Here is a 26,438-nt window from a genome sequence, read left to right as displayed (position 1 = left end):
CTGGCATTAATTGTTGCATTTTCTTTTCCTGGGGTGACTTTATTTGTACTCTATCTCATTGCTCTGTTTCTCCCTATTCATTTTCAGAGTTTTTAAGCCTTACTTCCTCTGCTCTTTGTATCCAGAGGTTTTAGTGGCAGGCAAGCTGCAGGACTTTATTGGATTTTTTTATTTTACTCTATCTATATGTATTTTGAAGGCTGTGGTATTCTCTGTCACTTAGTCATACTGAAGATATGGGTCCTGTATGCTTTTTTTTGCTCTACTTTGTTTTCTGAGAGGACAATGTTAGAGAGATTCAAAATCAGGTGATGGCCATAATCTCTAACGATGCTCTCTGAACTTTCTACTCTTATTATAATTTTATTTGTATATATATTTCATGATAATGTCACTGTATTTGTTTTGTTGTAAGCTATCTAAAATTCTTTGAAGAATAATGCAAAGTAAAAATAAATTTTTACTTTTTATTATTAAAAAACAAAATTTAAAATGCTCTGCCTTGGAGGATTACTTATTCATTTATTTGCTCATTTTGTTTTTATCTTTAGTAATACAAGGTATGACTAATAGAAAAAAAAGAAAAGAGAGAAATAAAAGAGAAATTTTAAAAAAAGAATACAAAAGCAATGAAAAAGATCATTTCAGTCCATGGAGACCTGGGTTTGAAGGCAATTTCAAAGAGAGATTTTAACATTTCTTTGAGCAACAGTAGCTACACTTCAAGACAGGTATGGCCTCTAAAAATGATTGTTTTTAAGATTTATATTATTTTATACTATATTACATCTATAAGATCTAAGATATATAGCATCATTGCTTTATAGTTATACCTCATATGTTTCCTCATACACACATAAAACAGGTATATACAAAATATGCACTTACTTGTTTCACATTTTGGAGTTCTTCTGTCAACTGTTTCCTTTGCCTTTCTGATTCAGATAATTTTTCCTATATTTAAAAACCACTGAATTAATGACGTTATGAATGTATCGATGAGTATCATTTTTAGGGTTTTGTTTCAAAGCTTCTAAATTCCCCAAACATCCAATTGGTACAAACTGAAAATGTACTTCCCAGTCACTTTTCTGACTTTATACATACCATTTAAAAGTAATTAGTTATTTACAGTAAACTTGTGATGTAAATGTATTCTGTTACCTTAATTAGCCATTCGTAAAGTCTCAAAATCTGAGGTCCAAAATAAGTTCATAAGGATCAATTTTGTTTATTACCCGAAATTTAGTTAATCAAACTAAATTGTGGGTAATAACTATCATTGTCAGACCTTCCAAACTGAAGAGCATTATTATTACAACTTAGAAGTCTCTCTTACTATACTAAAAAGGATATATAAAACTGACTTGACTAACATTTTCCTAATTTAACTTATTCTTAGAAATAGATCATCCATAAAAATGATATGACTGGTATAACTGAAATATGAAATAATAGTTATTAAGGTAGAATAATATCATGCATACTAACCAAATATTATCATCTTTAAATTTAAAATTAAGCATATATCCTAAAAAGTTCAATTGTAAGTATATAATAAATAAATCCACACTTTATTGATCAAATCAGAAATACTAAGAACAATTTAAGAACGATTATACTGTAAACTTGAACAGAAGAATGGCTTGAAGATTAAGTTGAATGGTAAATATTCATGACAAAACTGTAATGTTTATAAGAAGCAATCTGCTTTCTGGTGTATTTCAGCTCATTCTTGTCTAAGAGATGAAATGAAGGTATATGAAGATGAATATAATATGAATCTGCCACTGACCAGAAGCCAAGAAACTGCTGGCTCCCATGCTTTTTAGTCTCTGGCAAGTCACCTTCACTCTTTGTGTCCTAGTTTTTTGCATTTGTAAATGGAAAATATATCTATTTTCATTCAGCTCTCTCGGCAAAGCAGTAGCACTATAACTCTGAAAAAAGCCTTTAAGTTAAATAAAGCCCACAGCATTTTTAAAATTCATCCTTGCAAAATAAAATTAGACATTAGCATCAAATTATTTTGGTTTCATTTTTATTAGTACCTTAAATCAGAAACAAGGATTAGAGATGTCACAGAATAGTGGGAAACGATAAGAGACCATCTATACACTCTGAATTTCATTTAACAACCTCTATCTTTTTGTTTGTGTATAATACAAGTAGAAAAATGGAAAGTACAAATGTTATCTCAAATGAAATATTTATTACTTTGCTCAGTCTTCTATATACCTAAACAAGCTCAGCCAATAGATATATATAGCTCAGCCAACAGACAGGTTTTCAGGTAAAGGAAATTACAGAATATGTTTTATCTGAGATTTCAGGTTTTGAAACATTAGAATATATTCAGTTACATTTCATAAATTTCAAATGTGAACAATGATTTATTGAATATCTCTTCAGGGAAGCCTCATTTAAATGTTACATGAATATAGTTCTAAATTGCAATTCTAATAATTAATGCTTATATTAAAAAAAAACCTGAAATATATTGCTAAATTTAACGAAAAACATTAAGGAAGTAAAAAAGATCTGAGAGCCTCTGAAAATTCTGAACCACAAGATTTAATGGTTTATGCAGAGATAAATTATATAAAAATGATATTTTATCAAGGTAACCAACATTGGAGATGTTTTCTAAGAGGATATGAGAAAACTGTTGTCAATTTACTTTAAAACAAAATTCATAGCTCTTAATTGTTATACCAAAAAATGTAGAAAGATAGTAGTTTCAAAGTTGTAAAGAGAAGTATATAAAATATTCTTTCAGTAATGGAATGATGCTCTATACATTCGGAAGGAACATAAATTGGTAAAGTCTTTTCAACAAAAATCTGGTAACAAAATTTTATGTTGGTATCCTCTGATAAAACAATTTCACTTTCAGAAACTTATTCAATTTGTACTTTTACAATTTTACAATTATGCAAAGATATACCTGCAAAGCTATTTATAATGGAATTATTTTTAATAATGGAAAACTAAAAATAGTCTAAATATTTATTATTAAAGAACTAGCTAAATAACCTAGGGCAGACCCACTTCATGATAAGAAAGCAATTAAGAAGAATATGGCATATCTGTGTATACTAACCTGAAAAGTAGCCCAAGACATAAAGATAACAAAGAGAAAAAACGAAGGCAAGTTGTAAAACAGTGTGCAATGTGTAAAGTGATTTGTAAAAGTTTAAAATATATATATGTTAAAATATATATATGTATATATACGTATATATGTATATACACACATTCATTTAAAAAATACGATTGGCTATCTAGAGAAGTCTCTAAAAGAATAAATAAGATGTGTTTCACAATGGCTGCCTCTAGAGGCTGGAATTTAAAAACTAAGGTAGCAAGGAAATTTCCTTCTTTTTATGAGTATAAAGATTGCTTTAATAAAAATTAAATAAACAATAGAATTTTACTTAGTTAAGAAAATAATTTAAAAATATATTCTTTTGTAGAATTAATGGTAAATCAAGTAGTTTTGTTGCTTTTACTGAATATTTGGAAAATATAATGGCTTTCTGTCAAAATTCAGATATAATTTAATATTCCACTAAACAGAATGAAAATATATAAAGAGAGTAAAAATCTTAAAGTATGTTTGGAATGTATTGTGTTTTTTCTTCCCTTAAATCATCTTGCCTTAATTCCAAATCATGTTTGCAAAACGAGATATCCCTGGGGCATGCCCATGAACATAGGAGAAAATGTATTCTCCTATGAACATCAAAATTGTCATGGCTTCCTTTGTTGGCTCCTCATCCTTGCCACCAATGTGAGAAAAATAAGGGGTAAAAATCAACCAGATTAGAGGTATAAATAACTACCACCGTTCACAATGAAATCTTACATGGATGTTGTGAAATATAAATAAAAAGTGTATGAATTGAAAATTAACTCTCTAAAGGTCACTTGAAGAAACAGATATCAAATTAATTGATATTAGTATTCAATATTGATTTGATTTTAATTTTAATATTAAGCTATTTAATGTCAATATTCTTTAAATAAAACTAAGCCCCAGTACTTCAGAATTCAACACAAGATAATTTTCTTTCTTTTCTTTTTTCTAAAGAAAATGTAAGGAAGCTAAATTGGAGATTACCTTAAGTGTATTCAGTTCTTCCAAAGCATCATTTCTTTCACGCTTAAGCCTTTCCATTTTATCAGCTTCTAAGGAATCATAAGGAGGAAGCTGTCAACATTAAAATATAAGAAAAAAATTATGCATTAGATGCTAGTTATGAAAACTAACATAAAAATCCTTTCTGATGAGCCTTAGGCTTTTGCATTCCAATAATAAAATTCAGTTTCTCACATTGGAGTCACTTGATTAAAGACAATATTAAAGTAATCTGGGGTAACTTCATTCATTTATGCTTAACCTTATACTGTTGTTACTTATAACAGAATTTAGATGATTATAAGATATACATACTCTGTTGTTATCTTTATTCTTATTTAACAAAATGAAAGTCCTAACTCTGAGACTGTATAAAATTAAAAAGGCTTTAATGAGTTAACGACATAAACTATTCTCTAAAGACATCCACTCTAAGTACATGGTCTCTAAGGCTATCAAAACCCTGGACATTATCAACTAAGATATTTTACATAAACCCAGTAAAGTATATTAATTGATCAGGTGTCTTGTTTTAACAAAATGTAAGAACCAAGTGGGTCAAAAAGATTCCTGTACAGAAACTATGTCTTGAAGATAATATTAATATTTCATGCATGATTGAAGTAACAACAACAAAAAAATAGCAAAGCTGACAACTTCTCTTACTTTTAGCATGATCTCTTTGACAGTTAATTGCAAGGTAAGAAAACAATGACAATCTTATGAGAGATAATGATCCAAGTCTAATTACAGCTATATTCTATATAGAAGTGAGAACAACCAAAAATAAAGTACAGAAAATATAATTTAAAGAGTTAAGTAAAGAAAGTGATTTAATACAGAGTAGAAAAAGATAATAATACCGACATTTTATAGGAATTTATTATACACTGCTAAGAACTATATATTTTCAATATTAATTTCTTACTATAACCTTGTCTCCATTTACAGATGAGGCAACAGGCTCAAAAGGTTAGTAACTTGCCTAAGGTTTGATAGTTCGTAAATGGCCATTCCAAGATTCCCACAGAGATCTGACATTAGTCTACGATTTTTACTAACTATTCAACAAAAATCATGTGGAATGGATATGATAAACTCAGATATTCTTTCAAAATCCTAGACTAGCAGAGGTAGGGAGGCCATTCTTCAAGTTTTGGGAGAAATATGTTTCCTAAACATTATTAGTTCCTTTTGTCCTGACACATTTGCTTTTGTGTATCTAAGGCCATTGTCCATAATTTACATGATCTCATATTCTTCATCTGTCTGTTATTCTACTCTTTCATAAGTACTCAACATACATACTCATAGAATTCATTCTTATATTCCTTTAGGTTAGTTTTGAATATATTTTCAAATGTAACAATATTTCCCAAAGTGTGTTTCAAAAGATATTGACTAGTTTTGTGCAAAAGCAAAACTGGATGGTGGTGATGATGGCAGTGGTCCCTGCGGTCAGATAAGTTTGAGAAACGTAGGATTTAGAAAAATTAACTTTCCTGCAGGGCTCCAGTAGCCTAAATATGCTAATGAGCATTGTGAAGATCCAGAAAGGAAATATAATTTAATAACTGTTGTATTAGGCTTTTGCATTCCAATAATAAAAATCTTAAAGTATATTTGGAATGTATTGTTTTTTCTTTCCTTATATCATATTGCCTTAATTCCAAATTATGTTTGCAAAATAAGTTGTCCCTGAGGCATGCCCATGAACATGGGAGAAAATGTACTTTCCTGTGAACATCAAAATTGTCATGGCTTCTTTTGTTGGCTCCTCATCTAATCTTTGCTAATTCTTCTATATTTGGATTCACCTTTGTCCCCTAGACTACCTACTACCAGTTTCATTCTCCTCCAAGATAACCGACACTATTATAAGATTATTATTTCTAAAATATCACTTTGATCCTGTCATTATTTTCTCTAATGGCTCCTCACTGTTAGTAAAGTATAAACTAAGTTTAATATTTATCTTTTCAGACACAGCTTCCTTCACTGACCTGTAAGTACCCAATTATCTTTTTTAAAAAGTAGATTATTCTCTGCTTACCATCATATTATATATATGTTTGTTATTTTTGTTCTTTCTAGTACTCTTATCATTCTTTGTTCACTTCTTGAGAAGATAAACTCCTATTTATCATTCACAGCTCACTTAAATTCCAACTCTGTTATCAATCTTTTCTGAATGTTATAAGCTCTCTTATTATTATGGCCTTATCACACAATGCATTTTTAAACTATAATTATTTGTGTACATGACTTTCTTTACACTATACTCTAAGTTCCTTGAGGGACAAGCTTGATTTTTATTTACCTTAACATCTGCCAGAGCACCTAACACAAGGCCATGTACATTATAGTTGTTCAATATATGTTTAACGTTTTACAGATGAGTAGATAGTGAAGTAGCTATAAAGTTATTTACCACTACAGGAAGAAATACCATTTATGTTATTACCCTGAATAAGAGAAACATTGCTCACTCTTATCACATATAGTTCACTTTGATATTTACCATTCTATTCTATTTCACTCATTAAAATGGTAGTTGCAATTCACAACTTAGTTGTTTAATGTAAAAATTCTACATTAGGGAATTTACAGTGTTCTAGCTGTGATTTTAAGATAATCCGTTTGTTACTCGGTAGTGTGGTAAACCTATCATATTATGAACTATAGTTTGCTGTTCTAAGTTTAGAATACTACTAAATGTAGGCTCCAATCTTACCTTTCCCATGTGTAAACCTGTGCCAGGTGTAGCACTGTGTAAACTTTTTATATAGCCATGATGATTAGAATCACAGTAATATAATTACATTTTTGGTTCTAAATGCCATATTATTCCAAAACCAGAAGTTTTTTTTGTCAACTAAACAAAAATTGGACTTATACTGACTCAGCAATTCTTCCTTCTTAAAAGATAGCATCTCAAGAAATCTTATGAGTCAGACAAAATGAAGCTAGTTACAAAGAACATGTATTATATAGTTCTATTTATTATGAAGTTAAAGAAGAGGAAAAACTAGTCTACGCTGATATAAGTCAGAATAGTGGTTCCTTGGTAAGGTGGGAGTGGCGGCTGACTGGAAAGTTGGCAGAAATGAGCTTTTTGAGTGGTGATAACACATGAAATAGAAACTCACCAAGTTGTACACTTGAGATTTTTGTACTTTACTATGTGTCCAAATATGCTTCAGTAAAAATATTTTTAAAAATTAAATTAAGGGAAAGACAGCCAAAAAGGGGAAACATATGAGTAAAAAAGAAGCAACCCTAACAGATGGATTCTAAAATCTGACTCTCTTGTTTTTGATGAGATGGTTGAGGGGGTAACCATAGTGGAAGTTCCCCACCTTCACAACTGTCAGCATCCTCAACCACAGATCAACTGATAAACTTCAGATGAGGCGCCATACTGTTTATCAACTCAAAATAAAAAAAAAAAAGGGAATTATAATACTATAAAATAATGAGATAGTTTTGCTTTGTTTCTAGGAGCTAATTGACAAGTAGTGATTTTTATCATATTTTCCAAATTTCGGTACATGACTCATTAGTGAATTGTAAGACCAAATAGTTAACAAAATAGAATTGAATATAATTAAATAAGAATGTGATGACGTAGAAAAAGTAATGCCTTGACATTTTTATATGTGAATACGGTAAAGTAAAATTGTGAATTCAAGTGAAATAGAAGGAAATCCAACATTTTATAGGCATGTCTTCCGTCTGCTGAAAAGCATAAAGCAACAAAGGAAATCTTATAAATTAATATAATAACTATTGACCAACATTTTTATTTGAAGCTACAAACAGTAAACTATTGGCATGCAGAAGACCTTGCACAATTACCATCAGCACTTTGCTTTTGTTGTCAAAATATCACAGACTGAATGCATTCTTATCTGCCCTAAAATCATATTGGTAAGAAGTAAATTAGTAATTTGGAGCACGAGTATTTCTTTGAGCTTCTAAGAAAGCTCTGCAAGCTCATACAAAGTACTCTGAATTCCCCACTTCACTTATATGGTAGCCACTTAACCACCTTTGCCTTTTCTCAGCAAAAGTGGGTATGGTAGCTTTGAGAACAGTTTGCCAGTAAGAAAACAATGCTCTGCTGTCAATATTAGAGAGATAAATACATAACACCTGAATCAGGGGAAGAAAAACTGTGCTCTTATAGATTCAGTTCTCCTACCCTAAATGCTACAGAATCAATTCTGATAAATCAGTGGCTCAATTCTGGGAGAACTGCGTGGTCTCCTGAGAGACCACGCAGAACAGCCAGGTTTTTGGGAACTCTCATTCTCAACAACAGGAATTCTCATATATTGCTGGAGGAAATGCAAAATAGTACAGCCACTTTGGAAGACAATTTGGGAGTTTCTTACAAACATCCTCTTACCATATGATCCAGCAACTGCACTCCTTAGTGTTCACCCAAAGGAATTGAAAACTATGTCCATACAAAAACCTGCACATGGATATTTATAGCTTCTTTATTTATAATTTCCAAAACTTGGAAGCAACCAAGATGTCTTCTAATAGGTGAGTAGATAAATAAACTGTGGTATATCCAGACAGTGGAATATTAATCAATGCTAAAAAGGCATGAAAAGACATGGAAGAACCTTAAATACATATTACCAAGTGAAAGAAGCCAATCTGAAAAGGTTACTACACATTGTATGATTCCAACTATATGACATTCTGGAAAGCGCAAATCTATGGAGATAATTAAAGCATCAGTGATTGCCAGGAGTCGGGGGTAGAGATGAAAAGGTGAAGTGCAGAGAACTTTTAGAGCAGTGAAATACACAGTATGATACCATAATGATCTACGTATGTCATTATACATTTGTCTAAACCCACACAGAATGCACACTAAGAGTGAACCATAATGTAAACTAGGGACTTCAGGTGATTTAGGTGATGTCTCAGTGTAGATTCCTCAGTTGTAACTAACATACCACTCTGGTGGAGGATGTTGATGTGTGAGGCTTTGCGTGTGTGGGGGCAAAGGGCAAATGGGAAATTTCTGTACCCTCCCCTCAAGTTTACTGTGAACCTAAAACTGCTCTAAAAAAATAAAGTTTTAATTTTAAAAAGGCACCATGTATTATAAGGGCAAAAAAGGTGTAAAGTAACTAGAAATAAATTGAATAAAAGGTTAATGAAGCTTCTATTGGAAAAAATATATCAAAAGTATTATATGTCTTTAAAGAAGATATAAATAAGCCAAACCATGTTCACAGGTAGAAAAATTTAAATTTATAAAGATGTTGCTTCTTCCCAACATAATCTATAAATTTAATACAGCAAAATTTTTGCTAGAACTTATATGTACAAGGTAAGAACAAAGATTAGCCAAAGCAATAATTAAAAAGAAGAAGGTGGGAAGATGTGTCTTATCAGATATCAAGACTCACAGAGCCAAATAAAACCAGCAGAATAGAGAGTCCAGCAGAATAAAGAGTCCAGAAACGGCCATGAAAATATGGAAACGCTTTGTAAATGAATGGGCCAGACTGCAAATAATCCTTCCATAAACTGAAATTTGAATTTATATTTTTAAAATTACCTTTATAAAATAATTGATCAAAATTTGTATCATTTTTTTTGGTTAATTGTGTACCAACAATAAGTATAGTTACTACTCAATTCTTACATATTACAATTTTTTCGTGAAAATTATAACATGGAAGCACTTATAAACATAGTGAATTAAAACCAATACATTTTAGCTAAATTTTTTTGAAGCAAAATGATAGGATGATCAATGAGAGACCTTGAAATTATAATATATAAGGATAGCATTCTAGGGCGATATAGAATAGAAATAAGAGTTAATGGAGGAAAAGGAAAGATGATAAATTTCTGACAATCAAAGTTTATATGTGAATTTTCTTATAAATAAATGATTGTAGATATCAAAAATTATAGTATTTAGATCCCATTAGATACACTTTAAAATGCTATATAACAGTTTTCTTTAAAAAAAGGAAAATACTTATAATTATTGGAAACCAAACCAAAATACCAAAAGAAGGTGGTATAGCTACACAATTATACCAAGTTAATTTTAAGGCAAGAAATAGTCTAGAGATAAAGAAATTCAATATCCTGTCAAGACATAACAATCCTAAAAATCTATACACCTAATAATACAGCCTCATGATACGTAAAGCACATATTACCAGAACCAAATGGGGGAAATTTTACAACACCTCTCTTAATTAACGACAATAAAAGATGACAAAAATGAGTAAGGGAATAGAAGTTTGAAAAAAAAAAAAAGGAATAGAAAATTTGAACCACAAGACTAACAACATAGATCTAACTGACATATGGGGAGCAGTGTGCTCAACAACTGCAGAATCTACATGGTTTTCAAAAGATGGGAAAGATTTAATAAAATTGACTATATGTGGACTTTATGGTCGAAGAGTTAATACCATATAGAATATGTCTCTATCCTCAGTAAAATTAAACTAGAAATCAGTAACCAAGGGAAACTATGTAACTAGAAAATGTTTATTTAAAACAGTTCAAACTAAGTTTCAAAGCAGCAACCACAACAAAAATATTAAAGTGGCATCACAAAAAATATCATTCAAAATTAATATCTTCACTAATCATAAATTAGAAAATATAATGGTAAAATAAAATCCTATTTCCCAACAGCATGAAAACTATAGCATACCTATGCAGACCTAACAAGAACTATTAAAGACATACATGAAGCAAGCTATAATACTCTCTCCAAAACTAAGACTTAAATGAATGGAGAAATGAACCACATCCATCATCTCCCAAACCATCCTCTAAATTCAATGCCATTCCAATTTAAAAAAAAGTCCCAATCTAATTTTTATTACCATGGCAAAATGACTCTAAAGATCATACAGAAAATCAAAACCAAAAAGTTAAAAAAAAAAAAATTAAAGACTTAACCTACCAGATAATGAACCTAGTACTATAAAGCCAGAATAATTGAAATGATAAAGTACTGGCATGGAGAAATGGATCAATGGAACAGAGTGCTGGATCTAAAAACAGATCTGTGTAGATAGAAATTTAATATATGATAAAGTTTGTACTTCAAATTAGTGGCAAAAGTGCAGAAGAATGGTTATTAAATAAATGATGGTGGAAAAGGGGACAAGTAGTTATCCATTTGGGGTCTTACCTCAAGCACAGATGAGAATAAATTTAAAGTGAATTAAATATAGAAATTATATATAATTAATATAAATTGGAAAAACCTTCCTTAATATCAAAATTCCATAACGAAAAAGACTGGAAAATTTGACAATATGAATGTCACAGTTCCGTAGAACAAATGACTTATAAAATTAACAGACTTCACAATTCCATTTTTCATTAAGCATAAAAACAGGCAAATCCAATTTATATTGTTGGAAACGAAATAGTGGGGGAGGAGTGGAAAGAGCACTAGTAATTGGAAAGAAATATGGGGGTAAGAGAGCATCAGGGTCCTGGTAATGTATTTCTTTAATGTGTTTTTCTTAAGCTGGATGCTGATTACATGAGCATGGTTCAGACTGTAAAATCTCAGAGGGTATAGACTTATGGTATGGGTACTTTTCTGTGGTAAATTTAGGGATGGGAGTGGCATGAGAGAATAGTGAGAGAGGGAAATGGGGGAGATCAAGAAGAAATTTTACTTTTGATTTTAAATTAATCTAAATTTTATAAATTTATCCAAGAAGCATGTACTATTTGCATAATTTATGTTAAAAAAAGTGAAAATGAAAAAAAGCCCACATATATGACATATAACTTTAAAGTCTTATAATTTAAGTCAATCTAGACAATTCCATAGGGCACACTTTACCTGTGTATCTAATGTGTTGGAAATTTCATGTGCACCAACATTCACTTCATCCAACTGCAAGCAAAACAAGTTTCTGGCAACCTGGACAAAATCTAAAATGGAACAAATTTCAGTAAGAATATAGTGTTTAACCTTATCTAAATAAATTTTACCTTTTCTTAGAAGTTGAAGCTATGTGTTATAATTAATGCTTAAAATTCAACTTAAATTACTTTAGAATAGTATTAACTCAAGTGACAGATAAATAAAAGTTCAAATAAAAAGAGATAAACTGGTTTAAACTTACTTCATTTAATTCTGCTGAAGTTAATAAATCAGTTAATAATAAAGCAAATTCATATCATGGGCATAACTATTTTTCCAACTAATTATGAGTAGAATTTTTTCTGAAACATATGACAATATTATGATTCAGTTTTTCTAGCTGGAAGAAATTGAGGTTTAATAATAATAGCAGTAGCAGCTAATGTTTATGTAAAGCTTCTATATGTGAGGCACAGTGCTTTACAATTTCATCCTCAGACTTTTCCTCTTATCCTCTCCATTTTATAGTTTGAGACTAAGACAAATTTTCTGTCTTAAACTCCCCAAGGCCACCTGGCAAATAAGTAGCAGAACTGGATTCCATTTGAGGTCTGACTCAAAGGCATATACTCTTGATTGTTATCTGACACGGCCTGATGCAGCCCTAGCAAACTATAAGCTTCTTTGGACATGGAGTAACCTATTCATCTATCCTCAAATGTTTTTATTTTGGCATTTTTAATTTCCGAGGATTGTTTTAATGTTCTCTAAAACAGGATTGTTCCTATTTTACAATATCTTACTCTTATTTCATGGATGCCTCATTTTTGCTTATCTTTTTAAAGATGGTAAATGGTTTACCTGATGTTTTCTTCTGCTCTTAAAATATTTCCGTTTCTGAATTCCTTTTTTTTTTATTTGTCTGATAGTTTGGGGCTCTATATTTTATGTTGGAGGATGTCTCCAAATGTCTGTTGACCCTTGGCTATGCGTTCATATCTAAGAAGAATTAGGTACCAAAATGCTGATTGGAGATTTCGTGTGCATAACTTGCCTTGCCAACTGGTGGGTTTCACGACAGAACTAATATTTTTGTTTAGCTTCTTCAGAGAGAATCCTACAATCTCTTGCCTAGAGAACATAAACATGGCTGCAAATTTCACTGAGCAATCTGGGTATGTGTTGTGAGTGATAATCCACCATACACGCCTCTCAAATTCCTGGGCTGCTGGCAACTATAGGTCCAAACCCCTCTGGTTTAATTTTTCAAGAGAACATACTTATCTTTTCTGCAGGTGTAAGGGAATGGTTGGTATTTGCTGGATTGCTTGAGAAGGGGCAAGGAACAGTATATATAATTGTTCCTTATACAGATTTCTAACAATTGTGTTTTAAATGCCCTGCCTACATCCAGCCTTCAGAAGTACCTGATGCTTTCAATTCCTAAGCCTTTTCAGGGACAAATCAGCTTGTTCCCCATTGTGATTTCCTTATCTCTTCAGTCACTTGGGCTTTACCTGCCTCGAATCAGCAATTTATTTACTTTCTTCTTCTACTTTCTGTTCTATTTATATATTGTGGTTTTAGTATACATGCAATTCTGTTTCTTGTTCTCCCTGTTACTTTGAGGTGATTTTCATGAAGAGAGGAGAGCAAATATATCTTTTTTTTCATCACTTCGAAACCAAGAAGTGAATTTTTTTTAGCAATACAGATGCTTTTTTAAATGACACAATGTTGCACCTACGGCATAAGAAAAAAATTTAAATACCTAATGTTGTCAAGGATACGAAAAACTGTTATATTTAAATATTACTAGTGGCAGAACAAATACATGTGGTAAAATGTCTCTGGAAAAGAACTTATCAATACATATCAAAAGTCTAAACCACTTGTGGGGATTTATCCTAAGGAAAAGAAGGAAAAAAACTATGGTATTAAATATAGAATTATTTATTTCATCTACTGAGAAGCCAATTATCAACATCCTCAATAGTAGAAAGGCTTAATATTATAGTATGTCAACTAAGTATGTCAACATTATATTACCTTTAATAAGAATAATTACGCAGCATCATAAAAATATTTATCATATCATATTAGCTGAAAAAGAGATTAGAATTTCACTGTAGTGAAATTAGGACTTGCATATTTTGTATTTTTTTGTTATTACTAAAGCAATGTTTATGCGAGGAATAAAAACCAACAAAGAATATGATAGAACGATGAAATTTTAGGGCCAAAAGATTCTAAGAAAGAGCAATTATTTCTGTTGAGCAATTATTCTAGATGAGTCTTTGGAGTACTGATCAAGGAACTTGAAATAAATGTGGTCTTATTTTTCTCTTTCTCCTTCTAAAGAGGCACGTTTAATAAAAGTGGATCACAATAACTCTTCGACCAAGTTTCAGTGACGATACAACACAATAAACCTAATATTACCTCCAAAAGACACCGTCCCCTTTGGATCTACTTGCACTTGCTGTCTCAGGGCTTGGTGTTGTTCCTCTGTGGGCTGAATACCAAGATAATTTAGAGCCTGGAAGGAAAGGGACTCGTGTTAAGCAATTTTTCAAGTCTCCAAAGAATAAAACTTTTCATTACAATTTTATTTTACAATCCAGTGAAAAGAATCAATATCAGGAACAGTGACTAGAATTAGATATCCAAAAAAAGTCTGTTATTTATGGATTAATTTTCTATAAAATATTAGCTTCCTAATTCCACCACCATCTCAGTTTTTAAGGCTAGTACTTTAGCTGATCCTCAATTTATAAACATAGCCCTAGAACTCAAACTCAGACTACCTCTTAGTTTAAAATATGTAATATGGCAGAAGAAAAAATAGCAAGGAAATCCTATTAAATCCAATTTAACACTAATTTATATAAGTAGTACTCTAAAACATGGATATTTTGTTAATAGCTTGTCCTTGAGACCAAAACTAAAGTTAATAGAAAATGACTTAAATACAAAATATTCTAATTTTTAGCTTGTTTATGACAAGGCTGACATAAATAGTAAACGAAAAAGTTTTCTCTAGAAAGCTTCTCTCTACCGTCTCCTTTTAGCATCCATAGCTGACTAAAAATTCACAGACTGCTAGTTAAATTCCAATGTCCATTGTGTCCTTGTTCTTTTGTAACGGAACCATAATTTTACGCTAGAAACATTGTCATCCAGCTAAAAGATATTTCCCAGACCCTTTTGCAGCTTGATGAGGCAGTGTGACTACGGACTGGCCAAGAGGATAAAAGGCAAAGTACTGTATAAGAAACTTCTGGGAAGTCTTTCAAAAGCAGTGGTTGATACTTCTTGCCCCTTCTCCTTCTCTCTTTGGGCTCAAATAAAAAAGAAAAAAGAAGAAAGATGGAAGGAAGGAAGATAGGAAAGTTGGTTGGTTGGTTTGTTGGTTGTTGGAATTTAAGTAGTCATCCTAGTTCATAAGCTACCTCAATAAAGATGATGGAGCAGAAAGGCAGTTGAAGCATGGGTCCCCAACACTACAGAACCTTCATGCCAGCCCTGAATTACCTTCTTTTGGACTTCTTTTTAGTGTGAGAGAAATAAATTTCTAATGGAAACCACTGTTATTTTAGGTTCTCTAGTTATATATAGAAGAAAACCTAATCTTAACGAATAGGGCCTGATTGGATGATCTATTATTGGATTCTGGCAAGAACATATTCTATATTAATCATATTGAGACTAAAATATAGGTATAGTTTAATACTGGTAACTGTCCTTTATAAATTTCTTCTCCTTTAGAATCTGTTTAGACATTCATAATTTCATTTATCAAATATTTAGTATTTACTATTTGTCAGGCAAAAGGACACACAATATATAGCTGCTACTATGGTCTCTAGGGTGAAAATAAATTGTAAATAAATGTAATTAGTGCAACAGGTAATTTAATACAAGACTTGTACAGGATATACTTTGGCAAAAAACCAACTGGTTAATGTATACGTGGCTGGGCACAATGAGAAAAGGAGGCGGGGGGAAGGAAGAACATTAGGAAAGATTCCTTCAAAAGTAATTCTGGAGCTTAGTCTACCATCATCTGCCTACACTGTCTACACAGTCATAAAAATTTGCCTTGCATAAAATGGAATAATGACTCTTAACTTTTGGTGTTCTTTGCCTTCAGTCATAAAAATGTTCCAAAATTTTCCACAAGAAACAAAAAGAAGAAAATAATACAAAAAACAACATGTGCTCCTTATCGTCAAATACTCATCAATATTTGATTGGAATATATATGTATGTGTGTACATATACACACATTTTGTAAAGAAACAGACTTGGTTGAAAGCTTTCTCCATTGCTTATCAGCAAAAACCGTTATCCTAAGGTTATTGTATTCTTCCTATCCATGATTCGATGCCATAACTATATGTATCCCTTAATAATATGTACTCTTGTGCATTTGAAATTTTACATAAATAGTATAATACAAAAGGATAATCTTACAAATTATCTTTATTTTTCCTTCAGTGTTATGATTTCACAATTGCTCAATATTGTTATCAGCAAAACTAGTTCGAATATATTAAATTGAAATGGTATCCAATTGTATGACTATACTATAATTTATTACCCATTCTCTGATTAATGGGCTTTTTAAATTAGTCCAGCTTGGTTTTTAGAACAAGATATTATACATGTTTCCTAGTATAGATGTGTGAAAATTTCTCAAAGTATGTCCCTAGAAGAGGAAATGCTGGGTCATAGGGTATGTATAGTCAACTTTATTAGAGCTTTTAAAATAACTCTCCAAACTACTTGTGCCAACCAATTTACCCACACCACTATTATATAAGCACTCTCATTTTTCTACATTCTTAACTGCATTTTGTGTTTTCACAAATTTTTGTCAGTATGTTGGATATAAAAGAGTACGGTGTTTGTTATTTCCAATTCCCCTAATTACAAGAGATTAAACATTTTTAACATGTTTATTTGCAATGTTTTTAACTCATAAATTACTTAGCAATATGTTTTAAATTTTCATACATGGAGTTTTAAGATGTAATTTTTGTTAGAGATCCCTAATTTGGTTACATTCTCCCATTTGTGAAAACCAAAAATGTCCCTAGACATTGCCAAATGTCCCCTGAGGCAAAAAGCCTGCATCCTTGTCCTTGAGAACCACTGCTCCAGAGACAAACACTATTAACAGTTTAGTGTATGATTCTTCCTACTTTTTTTCTATGAATATAGCACTTAAATATAAAAAAAACCATACAAATCATGTTTTTTGGCAAAAATTAAATTACACTATATACAATGTTCGACATTTAAAAAAATTACAATATATCACATCTTTCCATTCTGTAGATTTTAGTTCTTTTGAAAGTTTTTTAAAATTGCTATAATAGCACATTAAAGCTTAACATTTAAATATATTTACATCAGATTTCAAATTTAACAAAACATTGCAAAAGGCCCTTCTTCCCAGAGGTAACAATTGTCATACGTTGGGTTTAATATTCCCAAACATTGTATTAGATAATAATTGATGTATGCTAAAAACATATATGTAAAAATATATATTTCAAAACAGAATAAAATAAAACATCCACGAATTCATTTAGGAATTAGAAAACTGACAATATTGTTAAATTCTTGTCACATACCCCTGTCCAACTCCATTGGAGATAACTACTACTAATGAACTGTGATTATCATTTCCATATTATTCATTTTTAAAGGATTTATCACATACATATATATCCCTAACCTGCTATTTTGTTTTTCTGTTTTTTAGCTTCATAAAAATACTGCAGACAGACGGTCTTCTAAAACTTGCTTTTTTTTCATCCTGCACTATGGTTTTATCATTCATCTATGAGGTTATATACTATTGTACCATTAATGCATTCATTTTTACTAACAAATATAATATTTGATTACATTGACATGCCACATTTCGTTCATCCACCCTCCTGTAGATGGACATCGGGGTTTTCTGCTTACCAGCAATGCAGCAATGAACATTCTCATACACATCTACTACAGCATATAGGTAAAAATTCCTGCAGGGTATATACCTAGAAGTGGTATTGGTGGGCTTTTTTCTGATTGCTTTGTAGAGTTCTTTATATATTTAGCATTTTATATGTTATGTGTTTTACAAGTGTTTTCTTTCATTTTTGTTATAACTTTTCACTCTTTTGTATTCTCTTTCTATGAAGTTTCTTATGGACAATTCCAAGGCACATTTTTACACCATTACTTCATATTTTTATAAATATATATGATGAATAGTTTTTAAAATATTTTTAAGTTTTTATTTTTGCATAAATTGTACCATACTGTACATACTAATATGTGACTTTGTTTTATTAATAGATTTATTGATATATAACTCATATGTCACAAAAGTTCACTGTTTTAGTGTACAGTTAAGTGACTTTTAGTATACTCACAAAGTTGTGCATCAATCACTACTATGTCTAGAGTTAAATTATAAGTGCTTTATATCTTTGAAAGAAAGGTAAAGAGTCTGAGTAACTTAAGATTGATTAAGTTAAATGTCCATGTTAAAAAGTTAAGGTAATCACTAAAAGAATAGCAAGAGAAGGCATAATTTCTAAACAAGTTGGAGAAGAAAAATTAAATGCAAAATAACCAAATAACAATCAAACATAAACCAAAGAAAATAATAAAAATGGGGGAAAAAAGAAGTGATAAGAACAACAAAAATTTTTAAAATACAACAATAAAAATAAATCAAAATGCATTATAATTAAACTAAATGTAAAATATATGAAGCAATGGGAACTCTTAACATAACACTAGTAAAAGTGAAAATTGGTAAAAATACTTTAGAAAACAATTTACCAATCCAACAATTATTTTCTGAGCGTATACTATGAGCCAAGCACTTTTCAAAGAGCTGGAGAACCAGAAGTGAAAATTTGGCAACACGAAGTAAAATTGAAGGTAAACTCTTCGACCTCATAATACTTTAGTAATTAACTTTTTAAAAGCATGTAAATGATAAACTCAAAATTTTGAATATAGTCACCTCTTGGAGAAAAGGAAGGTATATATAATATGATCAAAAAGAAACACACAGGCAATGTCAAAAGTTCTCATTCTTAGCTGGGCATTGGGTACATATGTATTTATTATTCTTTAAATTGTACATGTACAATTATTCTGTGTATGACTGATATTTTTATGTAAAAATATAAAATAATTTTACAAAAGTAATGAAAATAAGATCACAGGAAGTACTCAATATATAGTGATTCTTAATATATTAATAATAAAGTTGCAAAATGCAATTAACTACAGTGTAAACTGATCTACAGCTAAACTTCGTAATATGTAAAGTTTTGTTTAATGTAAAATTTACTCTGGACAAATACAGCATGTCAGTCAGGCAAGCTCATGAATATAAATTGGAAGCCATTTATTTTTGATCAAAAAGTAGGTTCTAATAATTTCTTGAATAATGTCATCTTTTTGCCTTAAAATGCAAATGTATTACTTGGACAAATAACTGTCCTTAACTTTTTCTGATGTCTGAATGATGAATTTAAAAGATGTCATTTCTGTACAATATTAGTCACAAATTTCCCAATCTAATAACAAAGAACATTTTACTAACTATAATCAGACATTGAGTATGTCATTGCTCACTAGAGCATTCTTCAAATGTTACAGGAATGGCAAGAGGTAAAGTAAATACCAGTGAAATGGCATCTGTATCCCAAAATACAAAAATATAGATAGTACAGAGGTACAATAACTCTTCATTTTAAGCCAGATAATAAATTGTATCTCTATTTGCTATGTTTACTACTTATAAGTTTAATACCTACTTATATGTTTAATACCTACTTATAAGTTTAATGTTGGTATCAAATGAGACATAGCACTTATAAAAATACCTTAAAAAATATATCACTACAAATAACTATGCTGAAATTATTTAAAAATATATAAAAATCATTCTTAGAGTATTCATAGAAAGAGGCAATCCATTTTTTCAGACAAGGGCTTAACAAAAACTAGTCCAGTGTTAGAAATCACTTTCCAGAATATCCTGATAAAAAACTGTCTACTTAGACAAGCAAAACTAAGAGGATGTCATAAAGACAAAGCCATTCATACACATGTCTTAACAAGTACTTTCCCTCATCAAATTCTAACCTCTCTGCCTTTCTTAAAAATTGTACTGAGTGGGGTAATTAACTAATAACCACATAATCAGTCAACACTTTTTCCTTACGAAATCTTATTATATAACCATTCTTCTAGATACTATATGCAATATATTTATATAAGATAAAGAAATAAAGACATAATTTTATTACATTTTAAACACTTGATCTCATTGTCCTTATCTATTATTAAATAGGAAATATGTTTAAAATATAGTGGATAATAAGGTTAAATCTGTGAACAAAGTAGCAACTAAAATAGAAGGACCTATTTCAAATGAAAGTAATACAGATATTATTATATTAATATGTAACTATCCAAAAAAGGAAGAGTAACAGGATATATTTGGGTGGATAGAAGCTAATTTGGATTTTAGGGAAAAAATATTATTAAGTAAAATGTTATTTCAACTGTGAAAGCAAAAAATGTTCTACTAAATACAGTCACTAAAAATATTTTGAATAAAAGAAGGGAAGCTGAATTTACACATAATGTGGTCTTCTTTTGCTGTAAAATTGCTATTTTATTTTTCTACAAAAATAATCAATTTGCTTAGGCTAAAAGAAAAACCAAAACTGGAATTTTGATTCAATAGTCAAACAACTCCTAATTCTCAGGATCAATACAAATTTAGATGCCTTTTCATTATCTCTAATTAATCCAATTAAAAAAATATATATGTATATATATTGCACTAGGAAAATTTAAACCAGCTAAAAGAACAGAGGCTGACAGGTAGTCATTAGCCAGATAATTTTCTCCTTATCCAGACCAATGGTTAGCATTAAATCTTGAATGTTCAGAAATGTTTATTAAAGTGATTTCATTATAAAAAAATAACTTCAGTTTTAGATATTGATGTGTTTTTCAACCTCACACATTCTATTTTTTTTAATAATATTAAAAATAAAAAGAGTAAGAGTTAGCAAAAGATACTCAGGATTCTGAAGATGTAAAGAAGACATCTCAAGTATTCTAATTAATTGGAAATTTAATTGAACACAAACCAGGTATTTAAATAGTGGTAGGTACACAGAGTACTGATGTGAAGAAGCTTTATCTCATTGATAAAATAAGACACACAAAAGATTATAGGGAACTACAAAGTGATTTATAGATGTGCAAAAAATAAGGCAATATTGGCCCTAACTATAATAATTAGCAAAGTCTGGACGAAGGAGTTGGAACTGTGTCAGAATTTTAACAATGGGTAAGATTCAAATCTGTAATGAAAAGGGTATTGTTATAGGACTACGTAAAGGTATGAATATGAGAATAAATGCAATGTGTACACATTCTTGCTATGTATTTTCAAACTCTTCCTAAAATGTTAAAAATTATTATCCACAAAATCTGACCGGAAAGTAAAGGCTACAGATCTTCATAACTAAATCCATTTTTATATTTAAAAAAAAAGACATAGCACACTTTTGCTGACAGTTCCTAGGTAATGTGACAAGAACAAGTTTTAAAATGCTTTTCTACTTTTAATTTTTCTTTTAAAATCATCTTAAGTTTCTTTCACATATAGAAGCTCTCAATGTTTTACTCTCTTGGGGACAAATTTTTGATGCATGAGTACACTGCTATCATCTTCTTTACAGTTAGCATTCAACTATTTTATTCTTTAGGATTTAGTCTCCCTTTACTTTTTTAAAAAATTGAACAATGGAGAATTACTTCCTTGCACTTATTGCTACTACATATGAGGTCTACTATACTTTGCCATAATGTATTTCATATTTCCTTTGATCCTACATTGTAAAACATCACATTTGTTTTATTCCCACACAGGAGGAAACAGATTAATTTGAATGTCAATTTAGTTACAAAAGATTTTATTTCCATTTTGTACTAGTGAACAACATGAACTGCCCAACTCAAACATGAATAAATTAATTTAAATTCAAACTGCCATTCATTTAATTGCAAATAAATAACTCTTTAAGAAACTAATGGCTCTAGTCCTTTATCCTCTCCAAATGTGAAAATACTGTTGTTTTATGGAAGAAAAATGGAAATTTAAAGTATTTACCATTTCCAGTTTCTCTGCCTTCAGGCGAACAGAGGGATTTAGAGAAATCTTCTTTCCTTGTGGTCCATAATTATCAGTCCAGACAGGGGCAGTATCTAAGAGACAACAAGGGTGCACATTAATTGGAAATTTAATTGGAAAAGAACTTTTCATTTGACAAGATGTGTTCTGGGCTCCTGCTGTTCAAAAAATAATTCTGGCTAATCAGTTGGCAGTTTTCACTTTTGTTTTTACGATTTTTTTCTTTAAGTCTAAAATGTATCATACCAACCAGTTTCACTTGAGCCCTAAAAGATATGATATAAAAAGAGTGGCCAATTATACATTAATGGAAATATTAATTTAAAAGACAAACGCATATCCTACTACTACCCTGTCATTACAATGCCTTACTAATTATAAAATGAAAAGTCACTTTTTCTTCCAAAATAAGTAAAATCATATGAGAAATTCAAAAAGGTCATGATATTTCTTTGCCTGGCAAAAGTGGTTTTGTTATGTGAGTTCTGGAAGTACTATAGAAAAACTTGAAAATGTGAATTGCTTCAAGTTTACACATAAAGTAAAATATAGACTCAGAACTTCTTGAGCTAAATAGAGCATAAATGGACTTTCAAGAGTTGAATTTTATATACCTCTCACCTGTTCATTAACACCTTCTCAATCTATCCTGATTATTTAGAGGAGCCTTTGTCCTTGCTGGATGAATAAGAAAGCAGGTGCCACATGGGACCAGACCTTGAAAAAACTATTTGTTTTAATATGTCAAAGTTCGTAAAACAAATTCCTGTAATTCATGTCAATTCTTATATCTAAATTGTCACAATTCTAAATACACTTTTAAATGATATTTTACTAGTTCTACATAGAAACAAGAGGAAGAGAAAAAACTTTTTAAAATGTCACATCTTTATGCAGTGTTTTCATTTTTTTAAAATTTCTCAGAGCATCTGTCTCTAAGTACAGAATGATTTGCATTCTCTTTCTTAAGAACATAAGAAGTGCATACGAAAATAAATAGTCTTCCTCTAAACCTTTAACACATCCTTAACATTCTATGTAAAATCTTGAATATTGCTTATATGTGTCAAGATCATAAAAAAAAGGCTACTGACTTGTAGCTTCAAATGGAATCAAACGTTGAAAAAGACTGATTTTCATATAAAAGAATTTTTTACGATTCTGATAAAAACAACAAAGTTTCCTTTGTTATTGTGATACTTAATCATTGGCCATGGGATAAAAAATACCACATGTATATATTTTTTCTCCTAAGGTAAGCACCGAACCAGCTTAAAATGGTCCTATCCTGTTTCTAACAAGATACCAAGTTGCTGTTCAGAGACGATAGACCAAAAACACAAGTCATGCAGCCAAAGTATGTACAGAGGAGAGAACTTTGACCCCCAGCTGTACCAGGAACCAAAGTCTTAACCCCACCCCACCCCTGCTCTGCTCATGGAACCAAAGGACTGTGATATGACTGGAACTCGAACACTGGAAGCCTTTCAGAAGCAAAGGGTCTGTTATACAGGAAGATCCTGTGCTGAAACCCCTTACTACAAACGGCCAAGTTCTGAAGCTCTCTGATCAAAACCTGCACTAATGGTGCTTCATTACACCAGCCTGTTCTTCCTAACTTCTAACTCTCGGTTCCTCAATCTTCCCCTTTGAAAACTCTTGATTAAAGACCTTTAGGGAGTTTGGGTTTTAATCAACAGCTTCCCGTTCTTCTTCCTTGTTACCTTCCAAATAAAACAGCTTTACTTTCTCCATTGCAAACCTGATGTTAAGTGTTCGGCTTAGGTGTGTATTGGACTGGCAGACCCCCACTGGGTTCGGTTTGGTTCAGTTTGGTTCGTAACAAAGAGAAATTCTGTGCCAAACCAAAGTATAGCATAAAAGATGTGCACAAAGTGGAATGGTATAACAGACCAAATTGCACATAAGTCAAACTTTATTTTTCATGTTTAAGATTTGAACTTGTGAGGCTTAACAACGACTTTCAGCTTGGTGCCTGACCTACAATAAAGGCACACTAACAATAGGGGGGCCCAAGCTAACCTAATTATGGTCTCAGACCAAGACTAACCATGGGTGTCAATTACTCAGTTCAAGCGTAAGTGTGTGCGGAAAGGGTGCGAGGAGAAGAGAGCGAAAGAGAGCACGTGAGAGGAAGAGAGAAGGAGGCGCAGGGACACACACGCCATCTACACCCACCAAGGCATGTGTTCTCACGTTTTCCTATATCTAAGCTTAAAATTCTGCTGTGTAACAGTAGAAATAACAGAAGATTAGCTCTTATTTATGCTTACTTTTAGCCAGGTAGTGTGCTAAGTACTTACATATATAAGCTCATTAATCTTTACAACTACAATGACATAAGTATTATCATTCCCATCCCAAAGATGAACAGACCAAGGTCGCAAAAAGTAAAGGAACTAGCCCAAGATCATACACTTAAGTAGGTGATTAAGTTAGGGTTCTAATCTCTTGTGACTCCCTAAGCCAACGCTTTTAAACGTGTCAATACCCTTCATGGTCAGTTTTCTCATTAGTAAAGTAGGAAAATTAAAACAGCCCACCTTACAAGAATTGTAAAAGTAAAATAAAAAATCACAGAAAACTATGAAAACTATGAGGTATTGCGAACATTAACAGAGACGTTGTACTTATATAGATTTAATGTAAAGTTATAGCAACCCTCCATTTAATAATATGCAATCATAGCTTAACAAAATCTCTCTTTTAGTCGACCTTTCCCTAAACCTTTACTTTTGAGCCAAAACCTTAGGAGGATCTGCACATAAATCCAGCATGCTATGGTAATTTAGAGTAGCTTGACCTGAGAAACCCCTCCACAGACAGCTTTCCTTATGTGCCTGTGGTTCTTTCAGTTTCGGCCTCAAGCTCTTCGTTTGCTCCTCTCTGAGAGAGACTTTTCAAAGTATGGCTTATTAGTCTCTTGGATCTTGTCTTCCTATTTGAACAAAGGGAATGCTTTATAAGGGCAGAATCAATACCATTTGGTTGGTTAATACCATGAACTCTCCCTGGACATTCTTCCCTATCACTGCTTTGTTTCAATTACAAAAGCCTTAGTGCAGGCTTGTGTTATGCTAAAGTTAATGATAGTATTTCATGTATATTCAGGTAGTATGTGGACTTAAAAAATTCTAACCAGTTTTACACTTTGTAATGATTTTGAGATGGGAACTGGTATAGACTTGCCTTATTAGGTTTATTTTTGTTGAGGTTAACATTGAAACTCATTTGTATTTTTCTAATAAATACCGACTGGCTGAAGGAGGCTAGATGGCATGGGTAAGAATCTAATTTGGGAACAACCCATAATTAAGTACTGATAACAGACACATCACAATATATATTACTTAGAGATAATTTAGAGTTGATTTTGCTTTTTTTCCCTAAGAAACATCTGGCCTACTACATTTATGTGCAAGTAAGAAAATAGGACTAAGTCGATGCTATTTCTATCCTAAAAAAAGTTCCATTTTAATTGCATTTTAATATTTACTTTACACACAGCTTACTCACACAAATATATTTTTCATTAAATTATTTTTCTATTACAAAATCTAGCATCATTTCTTATAGTCACTGATGTAAATTTACCTCAGTTTTTTCATTACTCCAGGATCCGTGTGCTCTACTCGGATCTGCCTCCTAGGGTCACTTGACATCTAGCTCATCCTTATTTCTTTGCTTTTGCTCACGGTGCTCCCTTCGCTTAGGATGCTCTCCTACCTTCATCTATCAATTAATGTTTACAACCTCCCTCCAGATCTGATGATATCTGCTGTTTGCCAAGAAATTCTGCATTTTGCGACAAATCCTTTATTATATACTAGCTTTTGGGGTGGTGGGAGGAAGCAAAAATTGAATTAAAGAATTAAAGCTTTCACTTCTGCTCTGAAAACATGCCCTAAGAGTATTATCTGAGCTATAAACTAGTCTGCAGGGTCTATAATATTAATAACAGCAAAATTTGTTGACCGTATGCTAAGTACCAATTACAAGGCTAAGTGCTCAATATGCGTGATCTTGTTTAATATTCATAATAATCTCATGAGGCAACTATTTCAATGTTATACAGCTAATAAATTGGGAGTTAAGATTTGAACCTCTAATTTTCCATTCAGAGCCTAGTGATTTAACCACTGTGCCTTCCC

At 31.3% G+C, this 26,438-nt stretch overlaps 1 protein-coding gene across 8 annotated transcripts in view; it reads right to left on the bottom strand.

Annotated features, from left to right (window-relative positions):
• Positions 1–26,438, bottom strand: part of STXBP4 (syntaxin binding protein 4) — a 221,613-nt gene that overhangs the window by 173,751 nt on the left and 21,424 nt on the right. For all 8 annotated transcript variants that reach the window (XR_001518050.2, XM_015599227.2, XM_025041773.1 and 5 more), the window contains 5 exons: positions 22,246–22,340; positions 14,472–14,568; positions 12,006–12,097; positions 4,124–4,213; positions 889–954 (listed from right to left, as the gene is read on the bottom strand). Coding sequence is in view for 7 of the 8 variants with exons in the window: in XM_015599227.2 (XP_015454713.1) it covers positions 889–954; positions 4,124–4,213; positions 12,006–12,097; positions 14,472–14,568; positions 22,246–22,340 (440 nt within the window). In the remaining variant the exon portion in view is untranslated. The remainder of the gene's footprint in view (positions 1–888; positions 955–4,123; positions 4,214–12,005; positions 12,098–14,471; positions 14,569–22,245; positions 22,341–26,438) is intronic.

Source organism: Pteropus alecto, unplaced genomic scaffold (assembly GCF_000325575.1).
Source record: "Pteropus alecto unplaced genomic scaffold, ASM32557v1 scaffold98, whole genome shotgun sequence".
Classification (NCBI taxonomy): domain Eukaryota; kingdom Metazoa; phylum Chordata; class Mammalia; order Chiroptera; family Pteropodidae; genus Pteropus; species Pteropus alecto.
The sequence above is the reverse complement of the archived record's forward strand: the minus strand, read 5'-3'. Positions and strand labels throughout refer to the sequence as shown.